The 27089-nt window shown below is 39.1% G+C and overlaps 1 protein-coding gene across 3 annotated transcripts in view; it reads right to left on the reverse strand.

The window, feature by feature from the left end:
* Nucleotides 1–27089, reverse strand: part of NR3C2 (nuclear receptor subfamily 3, group C, member 2) — a 294691-nt gene that overhangs the window by 265336 nt on the left and 2266 nt on the right. For all 3 annotated transcript variants that reach the window (XM_014543864.1, XM_005871406.2, XM_014543865.1), the window contains exon 2: nt 19789–21541. In XM_014543864.1, the coding sequence (XP_014399350.1) occupies nt 19789–21539 (1751 nt within the window). In that variant the 5' untranslated portion in view covers nt 21540–21541. The remainder of the gene's footprint in view (nt 1–19788; nt 21542–27089) is intronic.

Raw genomic sequence — 27089 nt, forward strand, 5'->3', positions numbered from 1 at the left:
AACCCCCCTGATGGGCCCTGCTCTGTGAGTGACAGGGGGCAGCGCCCCAACCCCCGGATTGGCCCTGCTCTGTGCGTGACAGGGGGCGGCGCTGCAACCTCCCCATCGACCCTGCCTTGAGTGTGACAGGAGGCGGTGCCCCAACCCCCCAATCGGCCCTACCCTGAGCGTGACTAGGGGTGGCATCGCAACCTCCCGATACGCCCTGCTTTGTGCATGACAGGGGGCGGCGCCCCAACTCCCCAATCGGCCCTGCTCTGAGCCTGACCAGGGGCTGCACCTAGGGATTGGGCCTGCCCTCTGCCACCCAGGAGCAGGCCTAAGCCAGCAGGTCGTTATCTCCCGAGGGGTCCCAGACTGGGAGAGGGCACAGGCCGGGCTGGGGGACCTCCCTCCCCCCGCCCCCCGAGTGCACAAATTTTTGTGCACCGGGCCTCTAGTATACATATAAAAGCCTAAGCAACCATTACGACCCAACAACTGGAATGACAATAACGACTGGTCAACCAGTCGCTATGATGCTCACTGATCACCAGGGGGCAGATGCTCAACGCAGGAGCTTCCCCCTGGTGGTCAGTGCACTCCCACAGCCAACCTCCCATAGGCTGCTGGCGGCATCAGCGTCTGGCATCCATTCCTTCCGTACCCAGCCTGGTGACCATTGCCTCCTCTCCCGACCCCGCCCCCAGCTGGGACAAGGAACCGGGATGGGTGGCAGCGGATGTGGCCCCTTTCCCAGGGGGGCCGAGGGCCAGCTCCCTCCTTGGGGCCAGCAGCCAACCTCCCGTGCCCAGTTTCTCCCCCGGCAAGCAGGCCCTGATCGGTCCACTGCCCGCCTGCTGGTGGTGGTGAGGGAAAGAGGAGGTGGGAGGCAGGGAAGTACATGGTGGTGGGGCGCCAGTGTATGGCACCTGTTCCTTCAGCACCCAGCCCAGCGACCATCATCTCCTCTCCCGACCCTGCCAGGGCCTTCAGGCCCCAGGCAGGGACAGGGAACCGGGGATGGGTGGTGGTGAACATGGCCCCTTTCCCAGGGGGGCCGAGGGCCAGCTTCCTCCTCAGGGCCTGCAGCCAACCTGCCATGCCCTGTCCCTACCCCCGGCTGGCAGGCCCTGATTGGCCCGCAGTCCCTCCCCCCATCTCTCCCCCTGGCTGGCAGGAACCAATCAGCCCGGCCCTGATTGGTCCTGATTGCCAGCCAGGCCTAGGGACCCCAACCGTGCACGAATTTGTGCACTGGGCCTCTAGTATATATAATGTTAAATGAAAAAAAATAGATTTTAATGATTTCCCATGTTATTAAATTTTCTCCATAAAAATGCATAAATCACACATTAATAATAAATTTACCAGGATTTGGCTTATCCCCAATTCACTGGAAAAATTATTTAATTTTTTGTGTTATGACAAAATAAACACCATTATACACAAATCTTTGTCCACATGTAAAATACTCTCCTGATGATATAGTCCTAGAAACTGGACCTTTTGAAGCTCATAAAGGCAATGATAATTAATAATAACAATAATAAAGCAAGCATACTTATGTAGGGCTACTACAGGCCAAATACTCTTATAAGCACTTTATATATCTTATCTCAATGAGTCCTTATAGTAATTCTATTTGGTAAATTCTATTGTCATCTCCATTTCACCTGTGCAAAAACTGAGGCACAGAGAGGTTAAGTAACTTGCCCACAGTCACACAGCTAATGAGCAGTAAAGCTGAGATTCATATAAGGCCATCTCACTGTAGAGTTCATGCACTGGAATTACATACTACACTACTTCTGATGGCACATGCTGACAAATTATCTCTTTTATATTCCCCCATTGACCTCTATCAGCAGTATCCATCTATCTTTTGTTCTCTTCTCTGAAAAATTGACAGGTGAAAAATGCTATCTAATTGTTGCTTTAATTTCTAGCACACTATGTACTAGTGTGACTAAACAGCCTAGAAGTTCTCACACCCCATCTGTATTTGCTTTTCTATATTCTTTGTATTTGCTTTTCTATGCCCATGTTATTTGCTTGCTTTTTTTCCCCATCTCTATTGGAAATCTTCGTGGTTTTCTTTTTGATTTGGATTAGCTGTTTATATTGTGTAGAGATAATCAACCTAATCACCATTTCCCCTATTCTGTCTTAAATTTATTTGGCATATAGGCTTTTTGAATTTTTGTATAATTATAATCGAAATTTTGAGTTTATGTATGTGTGCTTTCTTCCACTGCTCTGGTCTTATAAACTACTTCTTTATTCAGGAATCAGATATGTGTTCAACTAAATGTTTTTCTAGATTTTCTCTTGAAGCCATCTGGAAATTATCTGGTGTATGGTGTTGCATTATATCTTAAACATAGTGGAACTGTAATGACTTAATATTATAGATGGTTACATAATATGATTTTATCCTCATGTAGTTTTTAGACGAGAGAGCAACATATGCTGACTTATTACAACAGAATTACTCAATCCGAGGAGAAGTCATAATCTAAGTCTTCTATTCTGGTAAGAGCCCATCAAAACATTTCCAACATGAAAATTATTCTTACCTTTAAAAACTCTCTGACTAACAGCTGCCATGGGCCTTCCCTGAACAGTAATTCTAGCCCAACGTTTAACAATAACAGAAAGTCATCAGATTTTTCATAGCCAATCTAAATCCCTAACAGGGTTTCCTTTTGTTTTTTTTTTCTGCTGTCCAAAGGAGATAGTGACTCTATATTTGGTATCATCAGTTTAATAGTGCTTATATTTAAATGGTATTATTACAGTTAGTGATTTTAACTGTATGGAGGAGGAGAGATTTAGACATTTTTACTCACTGCTTAGGCTTTCAGTAACTAGAGTACCATACAATACCATATAACAGGGTGTGATCCTGTGTGCCAAGTAATTTATTCATAAAAGTAATGACAGAGATGTTTGTGAATTATTTCCTTTTAAACCGGAAACACAGAACAGGTTCATGGTTCCCATAATACAGCCATTCACTCATTTACATGCTAATGTTTTCTCAAGTGGGAGAAGAAGTGGGAGTTAAAAACCATCACAGTATATCACTGTGCAGCCTACTTTACCTATGCTACAGCCCATAATAAACAACTCTTAGTGAATAGTATTTTTATGCCAAGTATTAATTTTTATGAATACCACCAAAACAAAAAGCTGTACTATTTGGTTTACTTCCCACACACACATACCCACACGCTTTTAAATCAAATCTGCCATGAAGTATGTGATATATGCAAATATTAAGCTTCATTTGTACTGCTCTAAAATAAATGAGAATCACCAAACTATCTTCACTATATTATCTCTGTTTTAGGAATTTTGAGAAGAACAGAGTTCCCAATTAAGGATCTCATGAGGGCACAAGAATTGAAAGGATTTCCTCTTTCTAAAATAATGTTAGTTTTGTGTTAGAATTTATTAAATCTGCATTGCTAATTCCTGTCATGATGGAATCACTTAGATCATACTTTCATATGGTTAGTAATTTACTCAGGTAGCTCCTACTCCTCTATGTTAATTCTAGGTGAAAGTAATAATAAATATCAACCATAAGAAGAATTAAGATTTTCACTGAACACTCACGATATGCCAGCACTTTAGAATAGCCATAGGAGGTAAGGATGATAATCATCACTATTATAAATATGTGGAAACTCTTAAAGAGGTCAGGCAACTTGCCCAGGGTCATACAACAAGCAAGTGGAAGTGTGACCCCAAAGCTGACCTTCCTCTCAATCACCATCCTCCTTTATATTTATTTATTATATTATCTCCAATTTACCAACATTACTCCAACTTTCAATTATATCCTTCCTATAAGATGCTATCTCTGTCAATATCTTGAAGCTTACCAATCCTCATCTTTTTCAATTTATCAGATATCAACTAATCAGATCAACTGAAATCTCTGGCCTGTGTCTATGAGACACAGAGCATCATCCCCTATTTCATGGGATTCTTTTTGGCCAGATAGCCATCCTGAATAAATATTTACCACATTGCAAGATGATGTGACCAAATGTATAACCTAGCACTACTGTTGAACAAACTATTCAAATTGCACTTTCAACTATAAATGTTCTATTGCAATTGATCACTATAATCCTCTTTATGCAGTTATGTAGTTATCCTATATAATAAAACCCTAATATGCAAATCGACCAAAAGGCAGAAAGACCAGTCGCTATGGCACACACTGACCACCAGGGGGCTGACACTCAATGCAGGAGCTGCCCCCAGCCCGCAGGCCCCAACTGGCAGTGGCAGCTGGGGGCGGGGCTGGTGAACGGGTCCCGAATCGTCCTGCTGGTTGCCCCACAGGTCAGCCCTGATCACCAGCCAGGCCTAGGGACCCTACCCATGCACAAATTTTGTGACCGGGGCTCTAATATTTTAATAATAATGAAAAGGAGTGGTTCTTAACCTGGAATCCATGGGTTCATGAAAAGGTCCATCAATTTTCTGAAGTCATATACAAAAAATCTTCTGTAAGTATGTATGTATCTTGTACTGGTGAGCAGGGATATAAGTTCATTTTGTTAGTAATCCTCCCACACTAAGAAAATATCTTTGTACCAAGAATGGCAGAAGCTCTCAATAAACAGGCCAAAGAAAATACTATATCAGACACTTCTTAGGTGCTCCTAGGTGGACAAGGAAAAACATCTCTGGGTGGTCTAAGGATATATTTATTAATTGGGTCAATTCAATGTGCCTTTTAGAGTTATTTTAATGCCAGTTTCCCTACATATCATAGAATGAGACTGAATTTGCCGTGTACTGTTCTTGGAACACATTCTGTCTACTACTAAAGTTTCTCATCATTACAGCATCTGTAAATGTACTCCACAAAATAGACTAGCAGATCTTCCTTCCCTCTGGAAAAAAAAAAAAAAAAGGCTGCATTAACCTTTCCCAACCATCAATTTTCCATCCTCTTCAAATTGTCAATATTACTAGGTAGAGTTCACTTCAATGATAGTAAAGTTCTTATTAAGGACAATGCTTAGAGAATCCATCATTGTGGTTAATTTTTCTGTTTATATCAAGGATAATAAATAACTACATGATCAGATTTTGAAACTACTGGTAGACTACAGTGTTCTTAGTCCACAGGGTTGGGTGAGGGCAAACAGCCCCCACACCACATGCATACATGTGCACACACGCATCATCTCTACTCAAGTGGACATGAGACCCAAGTCAGACCAATCAGAATCTATGAAGAGGCTATGTTCCTTTCATGGGGATCAATAACTAATGAAAATGCAAGCCCAAAGTAATACTGGCTACTAGGAACCAAAGTTGAACAGAAAAAGAAAAGCTCCAAGAGACAGAGACAAAGAAATTTATGACACTATCATGTGAAACCTAGGATCTAGCCAAGCCTGAGGTTTACCCCTTGAACTTCTCCCATTTTGTGAGCCAAGAGATTCTGTTTTGTTTAAGCTAGTAAGAGATGGTTTTCTGTGCTGTTTACAAAACAAGAGTTCTAACTAATCACACTCAATTCACTTATTACTTTAATAAAATAACATGATGGCCATAATTAATTTCTAAGTATTCCCTCCCCATGTTCTCAAAACCTTATTTGGTACATCCAGAAAAACACTTTCCACAATCTACTTTGCAATGAGATCTTGGCTGTATCCAGATTGGGTATCCTAAATGATGAGAAATTTCTCATCCTTGCTCTGACCACATATTCAGGAGTGTGCTTTGACAGAATCAAGAGCTTAATAAATGCTTGTTGAATAAAAGTCAGTATTGAACATAGTGTGTATATGAGATTGTACTTACTAGAAGTGTCAAAGCTAAGTATGACATGGTCTCTGCTTAGAAAGGCTCACACACTGGACTTTCAACATAATGGGGTATATTTTATTTTGTGCCAAGTTTCATCAATGCAAGGCACTCCCACCTTTATTAGGATTAGGTGCTATTTTTATTGTTATATATATATATCATAAAATTTACTATTTTAACCATTTTTAAGTGTACAATTAAGTGGCATTAAGTACAGTTACACTGTTGTGCAACCATCACCACCGTGCATCTCTAGAACTTCTCAGATTAAGTGTTTTAATGCGCAGTGTTTTTTGTTATAGATTCCAGAGAGTTGAGTAAATAGAACTGGTAGTTTATTTAGTTATTTATAGGTAGCAGTGTATTCCTCTTACAGCTCTCCAAATTTTCTGTCTTATAATAGTGCATCTCTATCCTCTCTTGAACCAAGGACCAGGGAAGGACAGCCCGTCTTTTAAAATCAAGCAATGGAAACATCATAGTATGACAAGCAAACTTTTATCATTCTTCTTTGATTAAGGACGTTGAATAACTCAGAGTAGCATGCTCACCGTGCTACAAGAGACCAACTGTGCACAGATTCTGACATATTTGTGAAAACTTAGTCATTTTCCCCATTAAGTAAAACAGTTAAAAAAAAAACTTGTTATAATGTCTACCATCCTTAAAACCCTCATAATACTCTATTTGATTATTTCTACTAGGGTAGCATTGGCAAGAATTAAAATTTTTAAAGCACATTTCATCATGTGTTATGAAACAGGCTAGGCCATATTCACGGTTAGATTTCTATTCTTTACTTCTTCCATTCTATGGTATTGGCAACAAATCCATCCTTCAAAAATGGCACAGTTCGTGTAAGTATACTCTATTATAAAGTAGCTTTGGCTTTTAAAATTAACATTAGCTCAAAAACAAGGGGATACCTGCTAACGGACATCGAAGAGCCACCATGGAGCTAAATGTTTCAGAAGTCATACAAATATAAGAGCTATCAGCTTTAGATATTCACCATGAAAGGTTGCTGTGTTTATAATTCCTCCTTCCCCTACTCTAAGCATCTGTCAATTTCTTCATTTTTCTAAAAACACAGTACTCAAGAGAGGGGTGGGGGAAAGTGCTGTTTTCACCTGAATCATAGCAACCAAAGCCAGAATACAGGGTCCATGGCCAAAAAAATTATTGTATTTCTACCACATATAGAAAACTCAAAATGCTTCTAGAAGTCCCAAAAGAATACCTCAATGTACACTTAACCTCAACGGGGTCTGAAAATAAGGGAGAAATTAAGGACAAAACACTTTGAATTGTGTGACCATAATAAATTCTTCTCTCATATCTTCACGTTTCTAAGAATGAAGGCCTCTCTGAACATAATCTCCACTTAAAAAAATACAGTGAGAATCCAAATGGAGTAAATTAAACAGTGTCAGCTCCCATTACATCTCAAAACTCCCAATTTTACACTTGGAATCTCTTCTCAAACTTATCAGAAAAAGTAAGTTTTAGGTAACTACAAACTGTACATGTGATGGAAGAAAATGCATGTGGTGTGGGGGCTGTTTGCCCTCACCCACTTTTGGGAAGAGCACGGTGAACTGAAGCACCATTTACTGGAAGACAATAAATGGGCTTCCAAACGAACTGAGATTCTGTCCCCCTCTCTTTGGGGACGCATATCAGAATTCCGCATGCCACTCTCTCTAATTCATTTCCATAATCTTTCACCAGTTTGCTTTCCAGCTTTGTCAAACCAGGACTTGATTCTTCCTGTTTCCATTTCCCCAGGGGGTATTTTTTCCAAAGTCTAATAAAAAGTTCTATTTTGGTATCAAAATTACCAGGCTTTAACTTAACCCAAATAACAAAATGATCTCACTTCTCTTAGAGTCATAATTACGCTTATATTTTCTCCTTATTACTATGAAACTGCATTTTTCTTCCCTCCAACTCCTTGGCAATCTACTTTTTGTGGGCTTAGTGGAATAGTGGAAAAGGAACAGGCTTTGGGTCAGATAATCTGGCATTCAATTATTTATTTCTTAAAAATGTCTATAATATCTACCCCTTACCCATCACTCCAACCACTCTGGCCCTCACCCTCTCCATCCAAATTACCCATATGATAGCCCCTCAGCTGCTTTTTTGTTTGTTTGTCACTATTTCCAATCTCCCTCACCAGGCTGACCTTTCTACCTTTATGTCATTTCTTGGTTTTAAAAATACATAGTTAATAGGGGTGTGTGTGTGTGTGTGTGTGTGTGTGTGTGTGTGTGTGTTTGGGGGAAGCTGCACACAAAGCATTTATTTGGAGAAGGACAGGGAGGTTGCCCAAGCTACAGACTACTTCAGTTTAAGGCTGAAAGACCCTCTCCATTTCTAGGAAGCTTTTCAGCTCAACTGAGTATCTAGCAGGGAATCCAGCTCAGGGAGGGTGGGGATGGGAGGCTGTTTGGGGTAGCTAAACACTTATTAGCATTCACAGATTTCTATAATGTAGTTTTCCCCGACTACCAATAAACCCCTCCACCCTGACTTAGTTTGTCCTCTGTCCAGACACCTGGCCAGTGTTATTACTTATACTGCTGACTAAACACCACCAATCTTTAAATGTCAGTGGAAATCTCACCTCCTACATGAAACTCTCCTTGACTATTTTAGCCCACATAGAACTCTTCCTTTCCTAATCTTTGGAAACAGTTTTTATCTGCATCACATGACCAAACACATAAAATGCTGTACACACTCATGTGAGTCATCTCCTTCCTAGATGGAAATACAGTGGAGTCATTTGGTTTGTTTCACATTCATTTGGTGTTTTTTTTTTAACCCACATTAAGATGACAGTAGGTACTAAATAGTTTGAAAATTGCCTATTATTTTTCCCTCTGTCAATATTGAATATTAAGTAGTTATTTTTCTTTTAGTCCAAGGTCATCTATCAAAAAGTTTATATTAAAATACATTGATAACAGACTCAAAAAGGGGGGGGGGGGAAGGGCGGAAGTTAAAAGCATGAAAAGAAGGCATATGGATGGCAAGTAAGCCCATAAAAAGATATTTAGTATCAATTAGGCATTAAAGAAATTTCTATTTAAACCAAAATGAGATAGCAATGTATAGCTACTATAATGTCTAAAATTAAAAAAGACGGATCATCTCAAGTATTGGCAAGGACATAGAGCGAGAAAGCTCACAGACTGCTGGTGGAAATTAAAAATGGTACATTTTGGAAAACAGTTTGATAGTTTCTTAAGAATTAAACCTATACCTATCATATGATCTAGCTATTCCACTTGTAGGAATTTACTGAAGAAAAACAAAGCATTGTCCATACAGAGATTTGTATTTGAATATTTACAAAGCTTTGTATTTGTCATAGCCAAAACTGGAAAAAAAACAACAACAAATGTCCATCAACAGGGGAAGAGATGAGCAAACTGTGGTATATAATACTGCTCAGCACTAAAAAAAAACTAATTTCTGTTATGTTCAAAAACCTAAATGGATCTCGAATGCATTACATTAAATTAAAAGAGCCAGAATCAAAAGGCTACATAAAGTAGGATTCCATATGTAGGACAATCCAGAAAAACAGAACAATAGGGATGGTCCCTAGGGCTTGGGAGTGAGGTAAGGGGGCGTCTAAGATGGGCAACACAAGGGAATTTTGGTGGGTGACAGAACTATTTTGTATCTTGAATGGGTGGTGATTACATGACTATGCATTTGGCAAAGGTCATAGAACTATACACCTAAAAGTGAATTTTACAGTTTGTAAATTAAAGGAAATAAATGACCTCATAATGAAGACTATGTCACCATTTAGCTTTGCATACACCATTACAAACTATTATGTTGAGATTAGAAAAAGCAAGTTGATTATTTTATGACAATCCTAAAATATGCTGAGAGAGGTCACAATTTTTGGCTAAACTCAGAGTTTTCACTGTTACTAGTATTTAAAAATAAGTGTATTAATCTTACACAATCACCTACATTTACCTAGTCACCCCAGATACCAGGTGTACTGGTTAATAATGAGGATTTTTTTTCAATAGATGGAGTTACACATATGTTCATATATATGCAATTTGATATGTATGCTATTTTGTTGTATTGACAGTAAGCTTCAAAACTTCATATGTCAAATTTTCTGAAGGTGTTAACATCATAAATATTTTTATGCTTAAAAATGTCAAATTTCATGCCAAAAAAAAGAGCATTTGCGGGAAGTTTTAATTCATTACTTTATTTTGAAGAAAAGTGCTGCTGAAAGTTATCGTGTACTTCAGGAAGCTTATGGTGAACATGCTTCATCTCAAGATACTTGTGAACGCTGGTTTAAATACTTTAAAAGTGATGATTTCAATGTGAAAGACTGGTTTAAATTTAAAAGTGATGATTTCAATGTGAAAGACAAAAAATGTCCAGGTCAATGGGAAAAGTTTGAAGACCAACAATTACAAGCAGCATTGGATGAAGATGCGTGTCAAATTCAAAAACAACGTGCAGAAAGATTAAACGTTGTCAGCAAACAATTCCCGATCATTCACAAGCAATGGGAAAGATTTTAAAGGAAGGAAAATGGGTGCCACATCAACTGAACGAAAGACAAATGGAAAACCGAAAACTCATCAGTAAAAGGTTGCTTCACCAGCACAAAAGAAAGTCTTTTTTTGCATCGAATTGTGACTGGCGATGAAAAGTAGATATATTTTGAGAATCCCAAATGCACAAAATCATGGGTTGATCCAAGTCAACCATCAACATCGACTGCAAGGCCAAATCACTTCGGAAAGAAGACAATGCTCTGCATTTGGTGGGATCAGGAAGGTGTGGTGTATTATGAGCTTCTAATCTAAAACCAGGTGAAACCATTAATACTGATCGCTACCGACCACAAATAATCAATTTGAACCATGCTTTGATCATGAAATAACCAGAATGTGCCAGAAGACACGGCAAAGTAATTTTGCTTCATGATGACACACCACCACACACTTCAAAACCAGTTAAAGACACGTTAAAAGATCTTTCCTGGGAAGTATTAATCCACCCACTGTATTCACCAGACCTTGCTCCTTCAGATTACCACTTGTTCCGATCAATGGCACACACACTTTCTGAGCAGCACTTCAAAACGTATGAAGAAGTGAAAAACTGGGTCTCTGAATGGTTTGCCTCAAAACAAGGAAAGTTCTATTGGGACGGTATCCACAAATTACCTGAAAGATGGGGGAAATGTGTAGCTAGCGATGGACATTACTTTGAATAAAGCACTTTTGATGTTTCTCTTGAAATTATCGTGTTTTCTTTTATTACAAAATCCACATTATTAACCAGTACACCTGGTACATACCCACTCCCATGTCCCTCTGCTAACCAATTCATTCATTCATTTATTCAGAATTTACTGAACATCAACAATGTACCTGGCCCTGCTTTATGGATGGCAAATGTATACTGGCAAACAGGACAGATAAAGTCCCTACTCTCAAGAAGTTTACATTCTAATTAGGAGAGGTGAGTAAACCAAGGTGATTTCTTATAGGCATGTGCTATGTGCTATGAAGACAACAAAAGTGTTAGAAGGTTGAAGTGTAGTCACTTGAAATATCATGGTTAAGGAAGACCTCTTTGAGAAAGTGACATGCGAGTTAATCATAAGGGACAACAAGGGGCAAGAAACCAAAATCTGGAGGCAGACTTCTTGGCAGGGGGAACAGTATGTACAGAGGCCCCCAGAAGAAAGGGGGCATGGTTCATCTAAGCCAGTGGTTCTCAACCTTCCTAATGCCGAGACCCTTTAATACAGTTCCTCATGTTGTGGTGACTCCCAACCATAAAATTATTTTCGTTGCTACTTCATAACTGTAATTCTGCTACTGTTATGAATCATAATGTAAATATCTGATATGCAGGATGTATTTTCATCTCACCCACAGGTTGAGAACCGCTGAAGCCATAGAAAGGTCAGTGTGGGGAATGAGCCGGGAGGAAACAGATACTAAATAAGGTGGGCAGGGGCCTGGTAAGTGAGGGCATTACAGACCCTCAGGTACTCCACTCGATGCTGCTTGCAGTGAGAAGCAGCCAGAGGGCTTTATATCAGTCACATAATCTGATGTATGTTGTTAAAGGGTCCATGTGGCTGTTTGTTTCGGTCGGCAAACTCATTAGTCAACAGAGCCAAATATCAACAGTACAACGATTGAAATTTCTTTTGAGAGCCAAATTTTTTAAACTTTGGTAGGTACATTGTTATTAACTTAATTAGGGTACTCCTACGGCTTAGGAAGAGCCACACTCAAGGGGACAAAGAGCCGCATGTGGCTCTCGAGCCGCAGTTTGCCGACCACGGCTTTAGGACATTCAGTTTTCTTCTCTAAGTCAAGTATTTGTTCCTTCACTTACATGAGCCTGAGGGTGGCTCTGATGCCAGATGTGGAGAGTGTGAGTCAGAGCAGAGGCAGCACCATTCATGTGTTCTCGTGGTCTAGTGTAAGGTATCAACCCAAGTAGGGAGAGGACGGCCCAGCAGGGACAGTCAGCGCCTGAGTAGGGTAAGGAGGGAATCCTTTGGGGAAGTGTGGCCCTGTGACCCAGCATGCGGAGTTAGACCCCAATCGCAGACAGTAGAGCATCTGGTGGATGGAGGCGGGAATCCCTGGAGAAATGGCTGATTCTAGGACTGGCATGGGAAATGTACAAGATGGACCTTATGCAAGAAAATGTTCAGGGAAGGATGGGAACATGGCAGAAGGATACAGAAAGCAGCCTGAATGGGTTCCCACTGGCTAAATCAGGACAATGTGAACATCAAAAATGAGGACAGTGACTAACTATAACCAACCTACAAAAAGATAAGAAACAATGATGCCATGCAGACATAAGTTATTAAATCAACCAAGTTTGATGAAGAATGGGATGTTCATACAGTTTCAAAGTACCTCTTCTCAAAATATCTCCTTAACTGCGAAGGGAAAAGAGGAACTTCACTGTGGAGAAGCCTGGCAGACAGCATCTGAATCAGATAATCCAGGTGGACAGGTAATGGTGCAAAGGGAAATCGCTTATTACCTAGCAGGAAGCACTGAGAACAATGCAGCATCACTTCCGTAACATTCCTGCCAAAACTGCATCACCTGAATTTAATCATGAGGAAACATGCGATAAACCCAAATGAAGGGACTTTCTAGTAAATAACTAGCCTTTAATCTTTAAAAGTGTTGTCAAGTCATGAAATTGTCCCAGACTGAAGGACACTAAAGAGACATGAAAAGTAAGCACAAGATGCAATTCTGAACTAGATCCTTCAGCTAGCAAAGACTTTATTGGGACAACTGGCACAACCAGAATAATGACTATGAAGTAGATGTTAATTTCTTGACTTTGATGGTTTTATTGTGGTTATGTGTGAGAATGTCCTTGTTTCTTTTTAATAGACTTTCAACTTTTCTGTGTGTGATTATTAAAGTTTTTATACAAAATTCACTCCTACAAAGGCTTCTTCTGTACTGTCTCACATCTGTCTCCTTTTTCCATTACCCCCAACATCCTGCTCCAGAGAAGCAGGTTCCCATCCTCCTGGGCTGTTGCCATAACTTCTTAACAAGGCTCTTGCTGCTCACATCCACCCCACCCCCACTGCCTAATTAAGGTTTTTCCAAAGAGCACTTCAGCTCATGCCACTTCCCGTTCCAACATTCCAATAGCTCCTCATTATCTACCAAATCAAGTACAAATTTCTTAGTGTGACTTTCAAGTTCCACTAATTCCAACTAACCTTTTCCAGGCTTTCTTCCCCCAACCTCCTCCATCACAGCCAATCACACAACTCAGCTGGACCACGCAATGTTTTCTGCCCATCTTCAGGGTTCTGCTCAAATAACTCCCTCTACCAGGAAGTGCCCACCCCCAGCTCCTGCAAATTGCTCAAGACTAAGCATAAACACCAAGTTTGACCACCACTGCTCCCCACGCCCCATTTTTCAAGACTTGCCTAGATAATCTTTGCCTGTCAGAGTACCCAAAGTTGATTTTGCCTATTACACACATGTCATTCTGTTTTAGGTGGCAATTTTTGTGTATTTGTTTCAACAATTCCTAATGTGCAGGGTGAGGCAAAGTAGGCTAACAGCTGTGAGTATGTGAAACAAAGAGTTTATTCTTGTATTATTATTTATTAATTATTTATTATTTTCCATAGGAACAACTGTAAACCCACTTTTGCTCCACCCTGTATAAGGTGAGGTTTCATACCGATGAAGTATTCATCATTAATAAATTTAAGGTATAGCCACGGTTATGAATTCACATCCCCAGTTATTATCTCACACTCTCTTGCTAGGCATTAACTTTTTAAATATTCAAATTACCTTTTGTCACCTTTCCTTCCTGAGACTAGAGTTTTCTATTTCTTGCATAAAGTACAAGCAATTTCTACCTCTTTTCTACATAAAATTTTGGTCTTGGCCATACCACAATTATCATAAATCCAGAGGTTTACAGATCAATTAAGTCTTGGCCATATCAATATTTATTATAAATCCAGAAGTTTACTTATATGCAATTACATTTTAGCTTCATCATTACCTTACAAAATAAAACTCTTAAAACTGAAAACAAAGCCTGCGCTTGACAAGTTTAAAACTAGAAATTCTAAAGTTTAAGGTGAAGACATTACCCATTTAACATGCTTATATCTCCTGGACTTTCATTAATAAATATTGGAAAGTGGTCCACAAAAATATACAATTTAATGGCTATATTTAAACATAAGCAAAGAGCCAATATTTTCATCTTGATTTGAATTTAGTAAATAAAATGATACATTATTTAGCCACAGAGCTGAAATTTTATCAGTAAATGAGTGATATGAACCTAAAGCAATAGTTGAAAGCCTGGGGAGGGGAGTATTATTTCAGAGAAAAAAATTAATGACATCAAAGCATTAGGGGAAGTGAAGTGTTACTCCTAAATTTAGGTGATTAATATGACATCTGCTATTACTTTAAACATAACAAGAATAGAAAAGGTCAGACACACCCAAAACTTCAATATTGCAAAAGGCATCAAATCAATAAAAAGTAAATCTCCAGGTCCTCTTTTCAGTGTGTAACCAGGATGAAAACTGCCTGCAGTTGAATACTTTTGAGTTGATTTAACTGAAACCATGACTTTTATTAACTTTCTAAGGTACGAAGTAAAGAGTTCAAAATGTTTAGATCATAAAAGGTGGACATACTAACATATAAACCGAGGATACTTGTGATGTTAAAAGCAAAATGCATAAAAGCACATTATACATAGTGATTTGTAGATTAAAATACACTAAAGTTTGCTGTTGTTTTTTAAATAAAAGTATCACCACTCTTAACCAGAAATACCACAGATGAAAGTGAATGAATCATCAGGAGAAGCAAGTCTCATTTGAAGTTCATTTCTAATAATATTTAGAATACTAACTTGCAGGAATTCTAGGTACACTAGCAACTTCAAAATCAAAATATTATGAGACAAATAATAAGAAAAGGAAAATTCCATCTTTTCATTTCCAAATGACCTAAGTAATCTTTAATAGATTTATTTGTTATAGTAAGCACCAATAATCAATCAATCTCTCCCTCCACCCCAAACCCATCAACCTTTCATCCTTTTCATTACAAAGAGATATTTACAGCTCAAGGGTTTACTCAGAAAGTTTACTAAGAGACAGGGCAATCTCTGTAACAAGCTTCTTGAATTCTGCAGGTTTGGGTTTATTATAGAAAGGGAATTTCAAAAAACTCTAGGGACATTTGAAAAATAAAAAATAATTGTAGGTTATTTACTAAATTGTTTCATTCTATCATGAAAAAAATGCAGCATATATTAAGATAAATACCTGACTGCTTGTCTTGAAACCTACCGAAATATGCCCTTTGAAATAGTGAACTTTATATTCAAAAGTCTATGTTAGCACTGTTTTATGATGCTATCAAAGTGACTACCCCATCACCATAAACACCCAATGTTATGTCAACAGAAAAACCTGTTTCCAAAAGGAATGGTGTAACTTAAAAGGATAAGAAATTCATAGTAAGTGTCAAATTTTGCAAAAAGAAAGATCTGATTTTAAAAATCCTGCTTTTCAAAGTAAAATGATAGGACACGCCTACTGGCTTTTAGTTTTAAATGGTAAGTGATTTTTCTATCCAGACCACCCTGGAAACTGCAGAGCTAGACTTGTGATTAAAACATACTTGAAACTACATTACTAGTAGCAAATGTGGTAAGGGGTGCAGACCCTTGGAGAGCATCTATTTCAAGTCATTCTCTTTAAAGAAACTGAGGCTGGGAGATCTCTGACTCACTCAAGGTTAGTTTTGTTGTGTCCAAGCTGGCAGGGGAATGCCAATCTACATGACACAACGAGGTCCAGTGTCCACCCTGAACTTTACATTCAGCTTTTGCCATAATTTACTTTACAATGTGGCACGCGGACGGACATCCATTCACTGGAAATTATTAACAGACAGATGACTTTTGTCACCACTCCCACAGAATGCCCAGAGCCTGCAAAGTGCAACACACACTTCTCAGCCATTACTCATTTTTGCCAGCTTGAAAATTTAATCTGGATTAGAATCATTTTTCTTATTTGAATAGGGCACTCCTTCCGTGGCATAACAGCCAAGAAGGCTAACACAAATAAAGTAATATCTTTCTGTTTTGTTAACTACCACTGGGTGTATCCAATAGCAGAGACCAGTGATTTTCAACTTTTGGAACTCAAGACACATTTCCCCTCCTAAAATGTACTGAGGATACCAAAGAGCTTTGGTTCCTATGAATTATATCTACTGATATTTACCATGATTAGAAATTATAGCTAATATTTATTTTAAATAATTTGAAAATAAGTCATTACATGTAAACAAATACATTGTATGTGGTGACATGATATGTTTTGGCTCAAATATATAAAGAAACTCTGGCCCAATACAGATATGTTGTTGGAAAAAGAAGGAGCATTTCAATGGTCTTTTCAGATAAGCGCAGATATGATTCTTTTACACTACACTGAAAATTGACAGTAAGTAGTTTCTTAAAAGTGAGGTGCAATGTGGAATCTGAAAACATGGATATCTCTGAACTTTTCTTACACTATTCCATTAAAATTCATTGGTCTATCTTTCATTTTCAATGGGTCTTTAAATGATGCAAAACTTTTGACCTCATGAAACTCCTGAGGTCTCAGGAACCTCAAACTGTATTTTGAGGTCTACTAGAAAACAGTTTAATAGAGTTCAACCAAAAGATAAAGAATGCTATAAGACCTACAGCAGTTACACACTGCCTTGATCCTTTACAACCTTTAGTTCATTAATTTATTCAACATTCTCTGGATGGGGTATCATCATTATATATTAAGAAGTAGGCAAAAATGTTGGATTTTGGTCCAAAGGACACAAAATAATGAAGCTTGGATGAGGTTAAATTAAATGTTATAACATAGACTAAATTCTAGAAAAAGATCTAAATTTCCTCTGATCTTTGAGCTTTATGCTGAGAATGATCAAAACAAATAGATTCGGATAATATTCACCAGGAAAAAACTACAAAGAATTAGTCATCTATAAGAGACTTCAAATAACAGAGCTTTGATATTAACATTTTTGAAAAACATTAACTAGCACACAATACCAGCATATATGTAAATGAATACCCTCTGACTATAGTAACACATATACATACAGAGAGAATTTTAGAATACTCAAAGAACACTCAAAGAGACACCAGATAACACCTCCAGTGCCCACAAATGCAGGGTAAGTTCAAGGTCACTGATTCACAGTAACATGTTTCAGGCTAGGCCAGTGGTCGGCAAACTGCAGCTCGCGAGCCACATGCAGCTCTTTGGCCCCTTGAGTGTGGCTCTTCCACAAAATACCGACTTCTGCGCAGCATGGGCCATGAAGTTTCAATCGCACTGTACATGCGCGCCCGCATGTGGTATTTTGTGGAAGAGCTACACTCAAGGGGCCAAAGAGCCGCATGTGGCTCACGAGCCGCAGTTTGCCAACCACTGGGCTAGGCCATCAGGAGGTGCTTCATCAGTCAACTAAAAAAGCATAAATAGAAATGCAGTAGCAAATGTTTGATGCCCAATCATAAGTTTTTTAATCAGAGTAGAACTTACTCATAAGAATTATCAATGAATACTTTTTAACTATGTACATAATACTTTTTAAAAATTTTTGTCAAATTTCATATCATGAAGAAAAAGAAAACTAAAAAAAATGGAAACTAAAGATTGTGAAAACACTTAAGATTTAACTAAATTAACAGTAATAGCTAAAATGTATACTAGTATAAGGTATGGTACATACCAGGTGATATTCAAAGGGCTTCTCATAAAGTAAATCTATTTAATTCCCTTTTTTCAGATAAGAAAACTACAGCCCAGAGAGGTAAAGGGAGGTGCACAGGAACGTGAAGCAGTTAAGTGGCACAGCTGGGATTTCAACCAGGGCAGCTCCACTCTTAACTACCAGGCTACATTCCCTCAGACTAACTCACTGAAAAAAGCATTGCTTACCTAAATATCTACATTATGTACCAAATTTCCTTAAGTAAATCAGAGCACTAGCAGAACACGGGCTGAGTTTGGTTCTGATGAACGCTAGGCTAGCTCCTGTCTCCTGTTAAAATTTGAATTTAAGAGAGAGAGGCAGCGCTAAAATGTAAGAATGTATCTTTTATGGAATGTTTGCTTCCATAAAAGCAAGAGGAGTCAGGTTTTAGACAATGATGAGAAAAAGAATGCACAAATTAAAGTTTTTGCTCTTGGTTTGCAAAAACACAAAAACAAAATAGAAGGACAGAGACACAGGAACACACACATAACCTATAGCCTGGTCATATTACCCACAAAATTAATTATTTAGGAAAATATCCATATATTCCTAGATGCCAAAGGAACGAACTATATCTAATAACTCCGTTCTTTATATGTCCAATAAAGGAATCATTTATTACAACCATGTAATAAAAATAGTACTGAAGCAAAGTCCAATGCAAGCATTCATTATATAACTTAGAACCACCCTTTAGTCATATCTACAACCTCTTCCTTGTTTTTCTAAATATATACAGTATGCTATCTGCAATGAGGAAAGCCAAGAGATATTTTACAGTAAGTTATGTATGTCTTCTTGCAGATCTTAAGTTACAAATATACCAATTCAAAACTGCAGTGACATATTTCTCTTCCAATATGAGTAAAAAAGCAAGACTGTCCACTTAGTAATTTTAGCTGTGCTGAGTCTTTAAAGCCCTCAAATGTTAAGGAAATGGTTTATTTATATTGAAAACCACAACTTACATACAATTAACCTAACCAGAAAAGGACAAGGAGGGTGGGGAGCTTGAGGGTAACAGATTTGAGGTTCAATTTCATTTTTCACAGCCAATGAAGTAATTAATAAAGAAAACTAAAAAAAAGGAAGAAGAAGAAGAAGGAAAAGAGAAAAAGAAGACTAAAACCACAAAGAAACTAATTTAAAGCAATTTTAGTGAACCAGTATACAGCTAAAGAAAAAAAAATATGGCACTAGTTTGCTAAAGTAAACCTAGTAACAGGCAGCAGAAAACAAACTTTTTCCGAAGACCTACAACAGGCAACGTGGCAGCAGTGGGTCAGGGGAAACACCTATATACACTCCTTCAAAACCAACACAAATGTTTTCTCAGAGATTTTAAGAACTTTTTATTTCTCCATTTTTAAAAAAGTAATAACATTCTCCCAACAAGCAAGGGGGAGGGTGGGGGGAGACACACCCTAAATGACCATCCTGAATATATAAATAAGACAGTAAACTGAAATGTGCTTCATTTGTCAACTGTAAATGAAATGCTAGCCTTTCACATTGTAGAAAGCCATGATTTTCAAAAGGGAAGAAAAAGCCAACTTACCTTGATACATTTTCTGGAATGTACTCTAGGACCGGATAGCCATCGCTTCTCCGAGATGCCAGGTCACTGTGGGATTTCCACGACTCCACCAAGGTATTGACAGGAGGAAAGGAACTCAGGTGTTGGAAAGACTGGTCTCTAGCCGCTCGTGACAAAGATATTGTACCTTGAGCACCAATCCTGTAGTGAAAGGACTGTCCACCTGAGTTCACACCAACAATGGCAGAGGACGGGATGCTGGCCTCTGGGTAGTAGCTCCCGTCGTCTGGTTCCTGTTTGATCCCCACGGGGAAGCCGCTGCTTTCGCAGCTACCGTCGAAGCCGGGCACGGGCGGGCCTAAAATTCCTGATAGAGAATAATAGTCTTTATCATCCATAAAGGAAAAATAGGAGCTATCCATGAATGGAAATGGGTTCACGGTTGGATTCCCTTTGAAGGAGGTGCCTGAACACGAATGCTTGGTTGATTCTTGTTTGATTGGTACTGAGAATGGGGAAGCGGGATTCATCTTGCTATTTCCTCTTAGACATGAGCTGCTAAAAACTCCATCTGGCTCTGGTTTTATGTACTGGACGATGTTAAGCTGGCCCGTCACGCCGTTGGAGGTGGCATTCTCTGCTTCCTCGATCTTGGGAAAGGAGACCTCATGAGCACCTTTCTCTTGTGTGTCTGGGCTGGAAACCACGTCCCGGGCCGCACTGGATCCCAGAGGAGTGCCTGAAGCAGTGTAGCTGAAGGCATTGCTAACGGGGCTGCAGATGGACCCCACGGTGCTCGCAGTTGGACTGGAAAGCGTGGATCTGTTATTCGTGTTGGAAGGGCTGGAAACGGAGCACCTTGAGTTGTTGATATTGGCCGGGCTGGACACTGCAGATCGCAAAGTGACATTTGGACTGGAGACTGGAGATTTTACACTGCAGTGACTGGGAGGGCTGGAAACTGGGGATTTCATGCTACTTAATGGACTTGAGAGAGGAGAGCCCACATTGCTAGCATGCGCTGGGCTGTGCGACCTGGAACCTCGAGTCTCGATATTCGGGGAGCAGGTCAAGGGGGTCCCCTGGGTGATAGGGCTGTGCACTGTGAAATTGCCAAAGCTGGCCGAGGTGGAGGACACAGAGCTGAGTCCAGCGGGGCTGCACGCTGAAGATGTCATGTTCAGAGGGCTGCAAACAGATGAGCTCTTCTCATGACACAAGAGAGGGCTTTTAACGATGGCACGCATGACCCCGCCATTTACAGAGCTCCCCGAGTCAGCCATGAACGATCTCAAGGGCCTGCTCATCCCTGCAGTGGAAGGACAATGGCCGTTTTCTTTATAAAATTTCACCAACTGTTCAACATTCTGATAAATCTTTGCTGGACTCAGGCTTCCTTGCTGGTTCTGCGGATCATAGGTGTACTCAGCATCTCTAATGGAATCCATGTATAAACCCATGGACTCAGCTACAGTTACTGAAAGTTCCTTAGATTCCAGCTCCGTTTTAATATCAGATGTTAAAATCCCAGACCGATTATTGTCTTGCTGAAGGCAAGGGAGTAGTTCATGTTTTTCTTTGCTGCTTCCTTGAGTACTGTTGTTTGGAATAGCACCGGAAACACAGCTTACATTGACAATCTCCATGTAGTTGTTCTCATCGGTCCTCTCTGTAGGTCCCAGGGATGAATGATCCACAGCCTGAGAAACTTGACCCCACCGTCTTTCCATATCTAGACCTTCAGGGAGACTGTGGTAGCCTTTGGTCTCCATAGCTAACAAATAAATTTACATTAAAAAATCGAATTAGAGTCATTTATAACATTACTCTAACATTATTCTTAAATTCCATTTACTAAGCCAGCAATTTTCAACTGGTGTGCCGCAAGAATTTTTAAAACGTGCAATACCTGACTATTTTGTCAGGGGCACTGACCTTTTTGCTATTCGATTGTCAAGTAAAAATATGACAACAGCCAACACAACAACAGCCGTCCAGTGTGAATGAATCAAAATTATACCTATTTTTTATCAGATAGAGATAGACAAAAATATAACATATTTTTGGGTGTGCCACAGAATTTTAGTAATTAGTATGTGTGCCAGGAAATGAAAAAGGTTGAAAATCGCTGTACTAAGCTATAAGTGCATATTCTATTTATTATAAGCAACACTTGTATTAAAATTGTTACCTGTCTAGGTGCTGATACAACAGAGCACTGACTGTAACTTGTCCAGAAGCCAAGTTACAGTCAGTAACTTGACTATAAGAAGCAATCATATGAAACTATTTTTCATCCAAGTAAAAGTAACATATTTCTATAATACAGCCTTTAGAGTTCACAAAGAATATTTACAAATGCTAACTTATTTAATATTCAAAGTAATCCTGGGGACTATGAAGTAAACAAAGAGGAAACTGAGGACTTAGTGAGGTAGGTGGCTTGCCCAAGGTCAAAGGCATAGTAAGTGACAAAGGCAGGTTTAAAACTAAATATTCTAACTCCAAAGCCTTTTGAATCTTTGAGGTATATGGAAGATATTTCCCATATCTTAAACATGGCTTTATTAAAAATAATAAGAAAATGCAATTAATGCTACCATTTCCCAAATAAAGTTATGAAGTAAATTATCACAGGAAAAACAGTAAGAATTTTTAAAAATTGACTGTGATCAAGATAATTTAATGTCAAGTCTAAAAAGTAAAGATTCATCTCTCCTGATTAATTAAGATGGCCCAAAGCTCAGAGAGGCTATGTCGGGAATGACAGGACTCTTCCCTGTATCTCAGTACAGGTGAGGACTCTGATGTGCACTCTGACCTGGTGGTGTTCCTCCTGCTAAAAAGACTCCCGACAGACAGACAGTTTCAGTCTCCACTGTAAATGGAGGAAGTTCAAGATGAGTCCTGACAACTTACGTGTTCATTCATTCAACAAATACTTACCAAGTGTGTGCTACATCCTGGGCCTACAACCAATCACTGAATCTATGGTGCTAAAGAAAACAGGCACAGTCCTCATCCTCAGGGAGCCCGCAGGATTGTTGTAGCTATACAATCATATCCATTGGCTCTCTCTATATATATTTCATTGACATAATAATTGTAATAGGCTATATTTATATAATGCTTATGCATCACATAATTCAATGCAATATTATAAGCCTTTCTCAAACATTAACTTATTTATCCTTATAAATATAAACAATCCTTTAAAATTGGTAAAAGTATTATCCAAATGACACAAGTAGGGAAACCGAGGCACTGGGCACACAGCTAAGTGGCAGAACTGGAATTTGATCCCATGTCCCTCTCTCCATGGTTATCTCAACTTGGCACCATTGACGTTTTGGGCCTGATAATTCTTTGTTGTGGAGGTCTGTCCCATGCACTGTACGATGTTTAACACATCCCTGACCCTTTCCCACTAGATGCCAGTAGCAGTCCCTATTGTCCCCAGTTGTGACAACCAAAAATGTCTCCAGACATTGCCAAATGTGCCTGGAATGGGGGAGGGGAGATACCTCCCACACTCACCATTGAGAACTACCACAGTAAAGAAAACTAACTTATTCTGAGTAAAAATTTCATTTGTGCATTGTTATAAACCTCCTAAAATTATTATGCATTTTTCAAGTCCTTTCAGTTGTGTAAACAAACTATGACCCAAGTGAAGGTCCTGATCTTAAACGTGCCGTTTCTACAGATCTGTGCACAAGCATTACTTTCGGCCTCTCATCCTTTCCCCTGCTTTGCCACTCACACCTTCATTCTTCCTACCTTCATCTCATTACAAAGAGACTAGGAAGCCCTTTTGTTACAGAACTTGTATTAACTGACACGCAAAAATAATGATGACTCTACCAAATAAATTGGCAATAGCTATGAGAAGGCTCTATAATGAAATTTAATGCCCAAATTGTCTGCTATTATAACTATAACTTTTCTGTATTCTCCAGTAGAATGTAAGGTCCCAGAAGGCAGAAGATTTATAAATTTCACCATTGCATCCCAAGCTAATAGTATAGTAAAAACAACAACAAAAACACACAAAAAAGCTGAACCATTATAATCAATACTCACTAATTTAAGACCATACATAAAAACCTACCAATTATGTAGCTTCCTTTTACTTAAAGAGCATTAGTCTATAAATACTTAATAAAAAATTAATCCATAAAACACTGGAAAATAAATCAAATTATAGTGGCTGAGGTGGTTATCTGGTAACTCCGGCCAAAAAATTTAGTAAGGATAAAAGCCAAGTAAAAGTTGAAAAAACAACAACAAAACACACACACAATAACTACCACCCAGTGAAATGGGATAGAAATGGCTACCACTGGCATTTTCTCCTTTACTAAAAAACCATTTAGTCATAGTCACAGGTTGAAAAGGACCAGTAAACATTATGTGCTTTTTCAACTTCTACCTAAGAATATTCTGTCCTCCCCATACCAAACTTGAAGGGATGTATATCTAAGGTATAGATGTTTTGGCTCCAAATTCATTAAACACCACAAGTAACATGGCTGTCTATTCGTGTTCAAAACTGAACACCTCCTGTGTATCACCACTCGCCCCTCAACCCAGTCCCTCAATCCATGATCCCTGTTTGGTAAACTGCACCACCCTCTGCCCAAATGCCTGGAATTTACCATTGCCTAAGCACCTTTACTAAAGGCCTCCACAGACTCACCCCTCCCCACTTCCACACTGACAGCCTCTCCCCAGGTCCTGGGAAACAGGCCTACCTTCCCTGAGTCTGAAGGGAAATCTCCATGCAGATCCCTCTCCAAAATTCCATAGTTCAAATTCTCCTTCAGAAAGGATGATCACTTACTGCATTTTTAAAGGCTCGCAGTGGAAATCTGCATGCTAAAACTCCCGGGCAGCTCCACAGTGCAGAAACCTGTTTCTCTTTGAATCCAGCATTCCCTACATAATTAAACCTTTTTGCACAGAACACCTACTGATATTCCAAGGGACGTTTTTCATCACTTTGCCCTAAAGTAGGAATCATAGCTCAGATTTATGAATCCCTATGAAGATTTGAAGAGAATCTATATGGGAGATGGCAGGCAAGGACAATCATAAACTATAAGCAAGCACCTTATCAGCTAACATCATGCAGCTGAGCACAACTTTTCAAGTTCTGTTTAGCCATCCTTAAACTCCCTTAACAAAAAGATAATATAGCCCGCATTTCACTACGTTACTGACAGGGCTATCATTATAGAATTTGCAACAGGCTTTGCTGAAATCCAAATTAGCTTTGTAGGTATTCTCATCTATCAACCTAATGCACCTCTCAACAAAGAAAACAGAGTAAAGGTTTGCAACAGTCAAACAGAAAAATAGAGGACATCAAGCATCTGCATGGCTTCCACTGGAAACATTTTTAAAGATCAGATGTTTTCAAAAAATAGATTTATTGAAATATTTTACTCTGAGTTCTCCCTATTATTTTAATTCATCTTCTCTGTAAAGAAATGTGTCCGGTTAGAAATTTATTTCCTACGTTGTCCAGGAAACCCAACTTGTTGTCTTTTCGGAATTGGCATACTGACCATGGTGGTTTCAAGAGAATTTCGGTCAACTGAAACTTACTAGTGAATACTAAAAATACTAGTTGGTGAATATGATTCTCATAGAACTAACTTACTATCCACAGGGTAAAGGGACAGTTTTTTATTACTAGCCTATAGGATACTGGTATAGAAACCTAACTGATATAAAATGAAATTTGTCTCCCTTACAATGAGGATTACAACAGAGACCTTCTCTGGACAAAGTAAAAAAAACGACTAGAACCCTTTAATTTTCATGTGAATGGCCTCGTCACAAAACATAATGGAAATTTCACATAAGAAAAGTAAGGGCAAGCTCTGCTAGAAGTTCTACCTTAAGCCATATGTATGCTCTTAAATACTATTTTTGCAAAGGAAAAAATCTGACTTTAAAATTTTATGTTTTATACCCTGTATTAAATTGTCCTTTTCCATAAGGAAGTAGTTTTTTTTCAGAAATATTAACAAAAACTCCTGCAAATTTGTATTTTATCTGAAAACATTTTCACTTTTAATATCCCCCAAGCATAGTTCCATTTTAAATGCATCATTTTCTATAGTTATTTCACTATAACATGGCATCTAAAAGACCAGAATCTTAAGAATTACACAATTTTCACTGGTTGCATAGTTGTAAGTTTGTTGTATGTAACTATTTTTCTGTCATTCCCACTACAGAACCATGATTATGTTCCCCTCCTTTACAGATGAGGTAAATGATAGAAACCTGCCCAAGGTCACCTAAGAGAGCAGGAGAACCAGTTAGAACTGCGCACACCTGATTTCTATTCACTCACCTAATTCACTGAGCCACCTGATCTTTCCAAAATCCCCAAACAAAACTATTTCTTCTCCCTTAAAGGAAAAAGCTCGCCTTTAGATTGTTTTTAAAAACTTCTCTCCTCGACCATTTCCATGAGAGCATGCCATGAAGTCACACATAAAATTAAAACTTCACAGCAGAACTTCACAGATGGAGAACGCTGTTATCATTACTATGTAAATATCATCAATAACAGCACCTAGAGAAATGGAAATAGTGCATTTGGAATTCAGCACTTTCCAAAATTTGCCTCCTATCAAGTAAAAGTTTTCCTAACTTCTATGAAATGATAGTTAAAACCGAGGGTGCCATAAACCATTATGATTTAAACCTGATTTTTAAAAATTCAGTAGGAGAAGTCATGCACCTAAATCCAGTAGAAGGGTCCGGGTGCCACCAAAAGACGCTCCATCCCTTTTCCCCTGCCTTTAGAATTCCAACTGATGCCACAGAAAGAAGAGCCTCTCTCAAGAGTTTCATGAATAGCCAGGAATGGGGAATTCACGAATTTCCAGAGCCTCCTTCATGCAGGATCTATCAGGATCGCTATCTCCTTCAACTGCCCTTAATAAGCTACACCTCCAGCTATGATTTGGGTGTTTCTGCAATTGATAGAGGAGAGAAATACTATTCAAAGGTCCTTTAAAAACTGTACAAGGCGAAGGACCCGAAATTCATCCTGGGGAAAAGGAGAAGGGTGATGATAGACCTCCCACTGCCAAAAGCGGCTGAAAGCCGCTCGTTAGAGGGCATTTATCCAAAGTGGCCAAACTTTCCCAAAATAGTCCTCTGGCGGCCAAAGGGGGGAAAAAGTGGAAAACCAAAACAAAACAACAAGCACACAGCCCCGTACCGACTGTGCCTCCGAATTACGCAGCCACTTCTCCCAGCAAAGTGCACGCTCCCGCGCCACGGCCGCACGCCCGGGC

Source organism: Myotis brandtii, unplaced genomic scaffold (assembly GCF_000412655.1).
Source record: "Myotis brandtii unplaced genomic scaffold, ASM41265v1 scaffold34, whole genome shotgun sequence".
In the NCBI taxonomy this organism is placed as follows: Eukaryota; Metazoa; Chordata; class Mammalia; order Chiroptera; family Vespertilionidae; genus Myotis; species Myotis brandtii.